The 12,414-nt window shown below is 42.3% G+C and overlaps 1 protein-coding gene across 2 annotated transcripts in view; it reads left to right on the plus strand.

Annotated features, from left to right (window-relative positions):
• The window catches only part of flrt2 (fibronectin leucine rich transmembrane protein 2), a 52,971-nt gene extending 43,243 nt beyond the window's left edge, over positions 1-9,728 (plus strand). Inside the window, exons 1-2 of one of the 2 annotated variants that reach the window (XM_061704835.1) lie at positions 3,764-4,245; positions 6,347-9,728. In XM_061704835.1, the coding sequence (XP_061560819.1) occupies positions 6,780-8,762 (1,983 nt within the window). In that variant the 5' untranslated portion in view covers positions 3,764-4,245; positions 6,347-6,779 and the 3' untranslated portion in view covers positions 8,763-9,728. Of the gene's footprint in view, positions 1-3,763; positions 4,246-6,346 lie in introns of those variants that run through there. The other variant, XM_061704836.1, reaches the window with a different exon arrangement.
• Positions 9,729-12,414: the final 2,686 nt, after the last annotated feature.

The raw sequence follows: 12,414 nt of genomic DNA on the forward strand, positions 1-12,414 counted from the left end.
ACATTTCTTTGTGCAGACATGTGAGGTGGCTGGGCGGGGGCGGTGCGGTGCACGGTGACGAAGATTAGCTAGATTCAAATCGTGCTAGCATTTTAAAAAATTGTATATCCTGCCTTTAGGAACCATTGAGTTAACCCAAGGCCAGTGTGCATAATTTACTGTATGTGTATAAATGTGGGTGCATCCAACACTGCCATGCTATTATCCTATAAGAAAAGCTGTGAACAAAAGATGTTAAACATCACAAACACTAAACAGTTCATCTCACATCGCAAGCACGAAAGAGCTCACCATTGACATAACAAACACAGTCTAACATCTTTACCATCTATAATAACATGGGCACCAAAAAGTCTTACCATCGTTAACGTCAGGGACGTTATATGACAACATAAAAGTTTCTCATGTAAATGAACTTATTCTGAACTCTCTTTCATGTTGCTCAAAGATGCACAGCTTCATTTCTCAAACACTATAGATGATGAATGGCTGAATGCTGAACACACAAGCCGCACATTCCCGCAAGTTAACTTTACCACATTTGCCTGAAAGATTACATGTTGCTTCGTTTGAATTCTGCTTGAAAAACATCAGTTTTCACAATGTTTTTATGTAGAAATACCTTGGAAAATGTTCATATGAAAGAATAAATGTATCTTAACATTTTCATACCAAATGGCAATATGACAAATTGCGCAAACATAAAGGATGAGTCTATAGTCTTGTATTTGGAATGTAAAGACCAAGCCAAGCATTTAAAATTTAAGTACTGCATACATGCCTGCAAGTTCACTCTGCATGCTTTCGGCTAATTCTGTTTGACCCACTGTAGTTTACATTTTCAGCTTTGAAATTTTAGGGCCAATAATTATAATAAATGTTGATAAATTTTGAATTATACTGCAAGTTCTCCCACGTAAAAAGATGAGAGAGGCATGTAATTTTCATCATAGGTATACCTCACCTATGAGAGACAAAATGAGAAGAAAAAAAAAATCCAGAAAATCACTGTCCGATTTTTAAAGAATTTATTAGCAAATTATGGTGGAAAATAAGTATTTGGTCAATAACAAAAGTTAATCTTAATACATTGTTGTATACCCTTTGTTGGCAATGACTGAGATCAAATGTTTTCTGTAAGTCTTCACAAGGTTTTCACACACTGTTGCTGGTATTTTGGCCCATTCCTCCATGCAGAGCTCCTCAAGAGCAGTGATGTTTTGGTGCTATTACTGGGCAACACATACTTTCAACTCAGTCGAAAGATTTTCTATGGGGTTGAGATCTGGAGACTGGCTTGGCCACACCAGGACCTTGAAATGCTTCTTACGAAGCCACTCCTTCGTTGCCCGGGCGGTGTGTTTGGGATCATTGTCATGCTGAAAGACCCAGCAACATTTCATCTTCAATGCCCTTGCTAATGGTAGGAGGTTTTCGCTCAAAATCTCACGATAAATGAGCCCATTCATTCTTTCCTTTACAGGGATCAGTCATCCATGGTGCCTTTGCAGAAAAACAGCCCTAAAGCATTATGTTTCCACCCCTATCCTTTACAGTAGATACGGTGTTCTTTGGATGCAACTCAGTATTCTTTCTCCTCCAAACACCAAAAAGTTATATTTTGGCTTCGTCTGACCATATGACATTCTCCCAAACCTCTTCTGGATCATCCAAATGGTCTCTAGCAAACTTCAGACGGGCCTGGACATGTACTGGCTTAAGCAGAGGGACACGTCTGGCACTGCAGGATTTGAGTCCCTGGCGGCGTATGGTTTTACTGACGGTAGCCTTTGTTACTTTGGTCCCAGCTTTCTGCAGGTCATTCACTAGGTCCCCCCGTGTGGTTCTGGGATTTTTGTTCACCGTTCTTGTGAGCATTTTGACCCAACGGGGTGAGATCTTGCGTGGAGCCCCAGATCGAGGGAGATTATCACTGGTCTTGTATGTCTTCCATTTTCTCATAATTGCTCCCACAGTTGATTTCTTCACACCAAGCTGCTTACCTATTGCTGATTCAGTCTTCCCAGCCTGGTGCAGGTCTACAATTTTGTTTCTGGTGTCCTTTGACAGCTCTTTGGTCTTGGCCATAGTGGAGTTTGGAGTGTGACTGTTTGAAGTTGGGGACAGGTGTCTTTTATACTGATAACAAGTTCCAATGTGTGTCATTAATGCAGGTAACGAGTGGAGGACAGAGGAGCCTCTTGAAGAAGTTACAGGTCTGTGATAGCCAGAAATCCAGAAATCTTGTTTGTAGGTGACCAAATACTTCTTTTCCACTATAATTTACTAATAAATTCTTTAAAAAATCAGACAATGTTTCTGGATTTTTCTCTCTCATTTTGTCTCTCATATGGGTTATATCTATGATGGAAATTACAGGCCTCTCTCATCTTTTTAAGTGGGAGAACTTGCACAATTGGTGGCTGACTAAATACTTTTTTGCCCCACTGTAACTACTCTATGCTTTCTTTAAAGGGTTAAAGTAACGCACAAATTCAGTTAATCATATTTTAAACAATTGTTAAAATTGCTGCAATTTGAGCTTAATACTTTTGAGTTTACATCCCAGTCAAGAATCATAATATAACAGTTGTAATAATGAAGATAATTTGTTAAAATGTTTTTGTTAATTTCAGTTTTTATATGCTGCAACGGATTGTGCATCTGAATTTTTATAGGTCGCCATTTGACTGCCAATAATATGGTTAGTTTAACACATGCAACCACAATATTTTATATTGTAAGACATATTTGTCTTATTAGGTGTTATTACATGAATATATATTCCATCCATCCATTTTCTGAGCCGCTTATCCTCACAGGGGTCGCGGGCGTGCTGGAGCCTATACCTGCTATCATCGGGCATGAGGCGGGGTACACCCTGAACTGGTTGCCAGCCAATCGCAGTGAATGTATATTAATATAATAAAATTAATATATGTTTTACCAAAACACCATGAAATCTATCAATTTGAGTCAATGTACAAACCCTGAAAAGCAATCATTCCCAAAATTCTTGGTTTGGTGCTTGGTAGTGTGTAATGTTGCGCACAGGGCCAAAAGTATTTGTGCCCTCTGACCTGAGGACCAGTAGCGCTCCCAGTGTTCCAAAAGTAGAATCACCATGTTTAACAAGTTATAGTGGAACAATAGAAAGTCTGGAATAAGATCAGTGTGGATCAATGTCGATCAGTGTGGAAAATGTTGACAGTACAGAGCTAAGAGAATGTAATATTCGTGTTTCCCTCTCGGAGGAAATAAAAAAAAAGCAGCATGGCATGGGGGAGAAAGGATTAACTCAGGCAAAAAAAAAAAAATCCCAAATATATTGTAAAATGCTCGGAGTATAAATTACACAGTGCAATATGTCAATGGTGATGTATTTTCAAAAGATTGGTTCCCAGGAAATTGTCCCTTAAACTGAAAACAAGTTTGGGAATCCTTAGTTTGAGGGTAAAGTGATGCAAAGAAAAGCTCCAGTGGAGTTTTCTATGAAGGATATGATGTCAAATCAATTCAAAGGAGTGCCCACGTCATTGTTAAGCTATAGACCGCCTAATGGCATGTACTTTAGTGTGTTGAGAGACAAAACTATTTTCTGCATTGTGAGGACAGCAGGGAAGATCTGTGGCTCACAGTTATCACGGGGGCTGCTGGGGGATATGCATTCTTTATTCTGATGAGGGGAGGGACTGACGGAGAGAGAGAGAGAGAGAGAGAGAGAGAAAGAGGGGGGAGGGAGCAGGAGACTGAGAAAGAGAGAGAGGCGCAAGGAGCGCACACGTCGCACTATCAACTGGATCCATCTAAGAAAACAACTCCGGACAAGTCTTGTGCGAGAAACAATAACGTGGAAGTAGAGGCGCACTGAAAGAGCGCATCGGGCGGACGCAGCCAGCTGTCATGGCCCGTGACAAATCAGGCGGCGGACACTTCCACGAGTGGGTCCTCGCGGTTGTGCTTGAGTGGACGGGGAGCAGTGGGAGCTGCGAACGTCGCCCTGTATTCTGCCGCCCTCGCTCCGTGTCGAGTTAAAACGGCTGGCAACACTACAAAAAAACAAAGGAAGGAAGGATAGAAAATATGCTGCTACGACGCTTGGTCGGAACCTCCTGGCTAAAGCGGCACCAGACGGACCTTTACGCACGATCATCCAGCAGGACTGCATGAAAGGAGACTGTGAGGAGGGAGAAAAGTTGGACACAGTCGCGGCTTGGGGGCAACCCGGATAACGACTCGACAGAGGTACCGGTGTCGTCATCACTGCCAAAGAAATCATGATTTACGAATTTTTACTTTTATAAATGTGCAATTTTGTCAAATGCCCCTACATAGGCGAAATAAACATTATCTCTGCAAAAATAGAATACAGGTAGGACTATGTATTCATTTTTAAATGCGTGCTTTGTTATTGCATTGATTTTATTATTAGTATTATAGATTGTATTTCCTTTTTTTTTTTTTTTTAAATTCAACCGAATTGAAGATTACTACTCCTAAAGTGTCTGAGCCCATGGAGATTGCACTCTCTATGCACCTCACGCCTTTCAACTGCTCTTAGAAATATTCCATCCGAATGAACACCGTTCACCGGGCAACCTTTGAAGTATGCCTGATCCGCCTCTTATCGCCTCTTAAATACCTTCACCGTTTTCAACTTTTAATTGCGTTTCCCCCAGTAAATCCACTTCTAATCCGATTGTCCTGACCACGTATCAGAGCGCTCATCTGGAGGTGCGAATATGTGCTCACTCGCCTGAAAATTTAATAAGGGGGGGATAGAACACTGGTGGGAGGAAAAGTCTTTTTTTTTCTCAACCGAAAACTCTTTCTTCTATTTGTCCATCAGGGTTTTGTTTCTCTGTAATATTCAATTCTGTTTTGAGAATAGTTGGCGTGTTTTATTTGGCTTTTTGTGACTGCAGCAATAATAATAATGTGGATGCATTCGCCTTGTGCTGCATGTTTGCGCTGCTGTGGCAGCACGTTGTATCGCCTCACGTTGGTTGCTTACGCTCCACACAGCTTATTTGATTAAATATAGTAGCGCTTTCAATTTGGCAAAGTAGATCACAGATGTGTGTCTAGGGATTGTTTGTCTGTCCGTCCCACAAAGCAGCCATACAAGTGCCTCCCTTGCAGGGAATTGAAACAGAATTATTTTCACTAAATCAAAACAGTAGGGTTCCCTATCATGCATACAATAATACGATGATTATTTATTATTCGGCGGCCAATTGGCTTGCAGAGCCCCAAATGTAACAGAATGCGACTCTTGGCCTTCCCCGTGCTTAACATTCACCCCATACTTCCCTTAATTATGTGTTATCCATCAATGACTCAGGGTGGAGCTTCAGTAAGGCTGCAAGCAACCGATGACAAGCAGAATCTTTCAATCATATACGGCGAGAGAGAATGTTTGACGGCTCATAAAACTTAGACTAATGGATCTGTGGTCCTCAGTAATACAAGTGGCCTTGTGCTTTACTAGAAACCCCTCTGTTGTGACAAATAGCCTGTATCGATCATTTATTGCAGGTGGAGAGACTAAATTACTTTGCAATCCCATTTCATTTGACAACTTGTGTATGTCACTGGAGTGAGAGGTGGAACCCTTATGCAATTCTGTGTGTGTGTGCGTGTTTCCCATTCTTTGTTTGCGCTTCACCTGCAATACCATTATTCACACTCTTATTAACTCTTGAGTCTGATGAAGGTGCAGTATGGCCTAAGCATAACATTAATAATAATAAGGTTCTCATAGGCCACTGGCAAAACATCCTCGCTGTTTACAAAACGTATTTACTCATAATTTGTTCTGGACAAAAAGGCAGTTGTGCTGATTTTTCTGTCCATGTATAGAATATACAGTCCATATACAGAACCTGTTTCTTCAGTGATGTCTTTCAAAACCAAGCAGCGCTAATATTTCTTCCAACCTCTGCAAACCCAAGCCCGCGCATGTGTGTGTGTCCTTGATCTCTATTCCCTCACTTGACAGAGTGCGAAGGGACAAAAAAAAACCTTTATTTCTGTGATACCGGATATGCAAGAGCTGTTCTGAATATTTATCAGATGGTTTAACTTTCTTTTCCATTCTAATCAGCCAGTGCATAAATTTACATTAGGGGTGAACAATGTGTTTGTCGCTTATGTCGTTCTATTCTACATCATAAAAAATAGTGAGGTTGAAGGAGAGGCAGTTCATGTTCTTGTGTGCATGTGCGTCACTGAGATAAAGAACTGTGAATGTGGAGGTGCTGGTGCGGGGTGGTGGATTTATGCGTGGGGGGGGGGGGGGGGTTTACCACCCTGAAAATACTAGCATTTCTTTGTTTTCCCACAGGTCTCTGGTTCCAAATGTCACCCTCCTTGGACTGTGCCCCACTCGGGGAACAGCAGCAGTGTGTGACGGACAGACGAATGGAGCCTGCGGTGGCTCTCTGCCGCGTGGCTTCAAACGGGCCCTGGATGAGCTCTGCATGGCGCAACCAGTGAAGAGTCCTGCTATGGTCTGACGTCTCAGCATGGATGGAGTCAGTCATAGAACCGGCTGCCACTAATGAGACCATTGCTCTTCAGTCCAGGATTAGCATTTACAGGATTACTCCCATACTTTCCTGATCATTTCCCAGCAACCAACATCATTACCAGACTCTCCGTGGTGGACTTTTTTTTTACTTGAATATTTTTGGGATTAATACACTATTTATATGTAGATTGTTTGTTTCACTCCCTTTTTCTAGTTTGTTTCCCAAATTCCTTTTTTATTTTCAACTATGGAGTTTCTGGCTGGACCCTGGAATAAGGATTGGACTTCATTCTTACAATTTTGGTTGACTGTAATACTAAGCCTTCAAATGCAATTCAGCCCAGGTGCCTCTTGCCCAGAAGAGTGTCGTTGTGACAAATCCTTTGTGTACTGCAACGAACGCAGCCTGACATCTGTGCCACTGGGGATGCAGGAGGGCTTCAAGGTCCTCTACCTGCATAACAACCAGATCAACAATGCTGGCTTTCCTGTGGAACTCCACAATCTGGCCTCTGTGGAGACTGTGTATCTCTATGGCAATCAGCTCGATGAGTTTCCCATCAATCTGCCCAAAAATACCAGAGTACTGCATCTACAGGAGAACAATATTCAAACAATCTCCAGGGCAGCCCTAGCACAGTTGACTCGATTGGAGGAGTTGCACCTTGATGACAACTCCATCTCCACTGTGGGGGTGGAAGAAGGGGCCTTTAGGGAGGCACTAAACCTCAAACTCCTCTTCCTCACCAAGAACCACTTAAGCAGTGTTCCCATTGGCCTCCCAGAGGACTTGAAAGAGCTGCGATTGGATGAGAATAGAATCGCTGTCATTGCAGAGGAGGCCTTCCAGAATGTGACGCATCTGCAGCGCCTCCTGCTGGACGGGAACCTGCTGACGGATGAGGGCATTGCGCCTGGGACATTCCAGGAACTGGCCAGCCTCCGAGAACTGGCACTGGCCCGCAACTCGCTCACCTTCCCCCCTCCCCTTTTACCTAGCCAGTCCCTGGTCAAACTCAGCCTGCAGGAGAACCAGATAGACCAGATCCCAGTAGCAGCTTTTGCAAACTTAAATAGACTGGAGAGGTTGGATATTTCCAGCAACCAACTTCAGACTCTCACGCAGGGTGTATTTGACAGCCTGTCAAGCTTAAAGCATCTCATTGTGCGAAATAACCCATGGCGCTGTGACTGTTCAGTGAAATGGGTGGTGGTGTGGCTCAAGTCATTGCCTTCCTCCATAAATGCCAGAGGGTTCGTTTGTCAGAGTCCAGACAGGGTGCGTGGCATGGCAATCCGTGAGCTCACATTAGATATTATTGAATGTCCAGTCGATGGCGACCAACCACCGTGGCCAACCCTTGGCTCGACACCTCCTCCTCCGCCCACCACCACCCCTCTCACCACCGTGATCTCCACTCTTGTAACCACATCGATTCCTGACTACTTTGACTCGCCTTCTCCACCCTTACCCCCAATCTATAACAATCCTCCAGGGCCCCTGCCTCCTTATGAGGACCCCCTTCAGATTTCCTTCCATGTGGTTAACTCTTCTAGTATAGAGGTGAGCTGGGCTTCCTATTTCACCGTCACAGCCTACAAGGTCACTTGGGTTAAACGGGGCCAAAGCCAAATAAATGAAGGGATGCAGGAACGGACAGTGAGTGGGGGCCAACGGCATATCATCCTCACCAACCTGGAACCCCGGTCTGTGTACCGGATCTGTGTGCATGTATTGGACACTCATAACTCCTATAGGCCCGGAGAGGATACAATATGCTCTGAGGCCAGGACCAAGTCAGCCTTGCCAACCAAGTCTCCTGGTTCAGGGCAAACTCCGAAAGAGAGCGTTAATTCCACATTGTTAATGGCTGGCATCATAGGCGGAGCGGTCCTCATCATCTTAGTAACACTACTAAGCCTGTTTTGTTGGCACATGCACAGGAAGAGCCGGTCATCTTCGACCAAGTGGAAATACAACCGAGGTCGCAGAAAAGACGACTACTGTGAGGCTGGAACCAAGAAGGATAACTCCATTCTTGAGATGACTGAGACCAGTTTCCAGATAGTGGCGCTGAACAACGAGCAGCTGCTCAAGGGAGATTTCCGCATTCAGCCTATCTACACACCCAATGGGGGGATTGGCTTTAGAGACTGTCACCTCAGTAACAACAGCTTAGCCTACTGCAAGAGCAGCAACGTACCGAGTACAGAGTTTTGCCACACGTGATGCTGTGGCAAATAGTGCAGTGGCACACCCACAAACTCCAGAAACGCTTGACAATACACACAATACACACATACAATGTTTGTGTAGACAATAACAGAAAAATGTAAAAAATTCTAGTGAAATATAACTACAATATATATATATATATATATATATATATATATATATACATACACACACACACACACACACACACACACACACACACATATATATATATATATATATTTCCAAGTTCTGTCTATGAAGTAATTTATACTGTGGATAATAATGTGGGATGCTCTATCTTTTTTATTCATAGAAAAAGGAGATCCAAGTGTTTCTTTTTTTATAAAGAGCAGGGTTTTTGATTTAATGGTCAATACTGTGCATGAACACAGATTTGTACAATCACGGCACCCTGGGTGTAGCGTCTGGCAAATGCTGTCAGCCTTGGAAAATGTTGGGCACTTTGAGGGCTGGGATCCTTTGCTAACCACAGAAGCAAAAAAAAAGAGAGAGAGAGAAAAAAAAAAGCCTTTTTGCGCTTTTGAGACACAAAACCCTCCCAAGTTCATAAAATGTCATCGATGCGGAAATGGCACTGAATAGCTCATTGTGGAAAAGAGCACCACTGGTGGCATGTTGTTAATAAAACTAAAGTGCACTTTCCAATTCATGGAAACAATAGTGGTACTTGCTTTATGAGTTATTGTGGAAGAGAAATCCCCAAATTGCCTTTAACTCTAAAATCGTGTTTGCTCTGTTTGTTAGCCCAGCCAATATAAGCCTTGGTTAACAGACAGTTTTTGGAAAACTGAATAGGATTTGTCATATTCTGCACACTATTAATTGGAAGCGACTTGATTAACATGAACATAAAAAGCAACAAAGAATGTTTGTCCTCGAGTGCAGCGCACGAATGTGAGGCCACAAGGGGGCAGTTTCTCTCAGCATAGTGTAGAACAGGGGAGGGGGGGGGGGGGGGAGACAAAGCAACAGAAATCCTTACCACCACCATTCCCTCCATAACATTGCTCAAACAGCATTGTTATAATGTTAATGCTCATTGGGTGTCTTTAATGATGTGGAATCATTTCAAACTAATTGCGTCCTCTGTGCTTTGTGGTGAAATAATACGGCTTTTCACCATTGTGGTCTGTCAGGCTGGGCTTTTCGATGTGATGAGACAACACACAATACTTGAGCCATTTATGTTGAACTTGTGCAACTTTTCACTGGACTTTTTGGGAAGTAACAAAACAATAACCTGTGATCATCCACAATGCAAAGTGCTCATTATGATTTTCACTCATTCTTTTGGTTATAAAATGTTTTGTTTGTTTTCCACTTCCTGGCATTAGGAATGAATGGATCCACCATCCTCCTCTTCTCTGGATGTCTGCCTCCCTGTACCAATATCTCTGATCCCAGCATGGGCTCGATTAATGCAGTTTCTCTGCCCTTCAGCTCACGGACTCTGGCAGCAGTGCTTGCGTGCAAGAGTTGAGAGTTCTCAAGACGACACTATTTGATTTGACATTTTCTTTTGAGGGAGCCAAGATTAGGAGTTCCCACCCTAACCTCTCGGCTCCCCCACCCACTCTCTTCATAATCCTCCACCAAAAAAAGGGAGACAAATATGTACACTTTACTTTCACTTGGCTGCACCCAACTCACGCTGGGCAAAAAATGTGTTAACTCTTTGTGCACACCTTCACGCGCGCTTGGAAGGAAAGGGCTCGTAGTCTGTATTCTGTACATAGAGAGGGGTTTCTAGTCCAGCAATACGGTAGCAACTAGACTTTTCACACCCCATTTTTAAAAATGTAAGACATCATTTTGTGTTATGTTCAAAGTATTACACAAAATTGTTTTTCTCATTAAACCAAAGTAGCCTTGTTGTGTTTGTCTGACATGGGCTCAATGAAATTGAATCCAATCAAGGCTAATCAAGAATTGAGTCTGATTATGCCTGCCCAGTTTTTGGCAAAGAATTGAGCTGTAGTTATTTTTCCCAAAAGTTTATAGGTTACTATTTCAAACAGCACAATACACATTTCAATTCCTCATCTGATGTTATTCAATTTTAGATATATCGTTTATTTTCATCAGTGTCTTCTGTGGTTATCAGAGCATCTCCACTTTATGTTGAACTTTTTCTACAAATCTAGACATACTGTATCAGCCCACCCAGAAGACGTACCAAGTGTTCCTGACCTGCCCTGCTTTAACAATCGTAAAGCATAGCTGATAAAGCTCTGAACCAACAGTTCGTTGTGTGGTTTGCTCTACATGCTGCACCCACAGACCATAATATCCGGCACAAAAGCAACAGAACATTTCCACCTTGGATTTTATTTTGAAATCGGGTTGAGAAAATAGATTTCCTCCACCAGAGCTATACAGTATTATTTTGCCTTACCTTTTTATGCAGGATTGAATGATGAGGAGGACGTACAGAAAGAACACAGAATGAGACATAAGGAGACAGCAGCAAGAATCCCTGATTGAAAGCACATCATTTGGGCCACAGTGGCGACAATAACTGTGCCAATACGAACAGCACTTCTAAGCACGACACACACACACACACACACACACACACACACACACTAGCTAATGAGACTTTTCATCCGTACTGCCAGAGCTTCAGCGTTTACACGGTGTGGTTAATGATTCAACCAGGCTGGGAAAGCGCTTTAGTGGTTGTTTTGCAGTATGCATTACTCCTAATTTAATACATGGTTGAAGCATTTAACACAATGCTGAGACCAATGGAATTAAACTCAATGGAATGCAGACTGACTGCCAGTGTTGGTTTGTGCTGTTTTTAATTTTTCTTCGATTTAAGTCAACTTTTTTTTAACCACACTTTCCTGTAGGCGAGTCTTTCACTGCAGCTATTTGTCAGCAATTAACACAAATGTGTTGATATTTGCATGTAGTACCATCATTGCATATCATTTTGTTCATAGACTTAAAAGTATATTTGAAAGCAAACATCCACCGAGTGGTTGTGATACGGCGTGTCTAGAAAACCTGAGTTAGCTGCAAAATTTACAGAGCATGTAAAATGGCGACCTTTGAGATATTCTGCCTTCCCAGCTTCTCATTATGTTAGAAGACACACACCGAGATGTTTCTTAGGAACCAAAGTAAAGAATTTCTGTTCTCATAATGAAATGTTGATGTTGTTCCATGTATGTGCCTTGGGGTTGAATTTACAATGTAAAGTCCTTGAAACCTTTAAATGTTTTTGCACAAACTGTACATACTTACGTGAAGTTCTTTTTTTTTTTTTCTTTTGAAAATAAAAGAGCCATTGGATTTGAGCGCTCACTCCCATTTTATTCCGAGAACTTTTCCGTACAGACTACACAACAGATAAAACAGTCATTTTGTATTTTTGTGAAGACTAGCTATTATGGGTCAGCGCGCCATAATTGGAGGTCAAAGAACTGTGCTGGAGCACATCATTTGAAGTTTATATTCTTTGGTATGGGATGTTCAACACATTAGTGGAGCCACCCCAGCTTAGCACAAAGCACTCTTAACGGCGCAAATAAGTCAGTGAGCTGTCTTACTGAAACATAATACTATATTGGGTAAAACTGTGATTACAAACGGAACATTGGTATGATGCCCTAAATACTAAAAATGTTCAAATGTA

This window comes from Phycodurus eques, chromosome 18, assembly GCF_024500275.1.
Source record: "Phycodurus eques isolate BA_2022a chromosome 18, UOR_Pequ_1.1, whole genome shotgun sequence".
Classification (NCBI taxonomy): domain Eukaryota; kingdom Metazoa; phylum Chordata; class Actinopteri; order Syngnathiformes; family Syngnathidae; genus Phycodurus; species Phycodurus eques.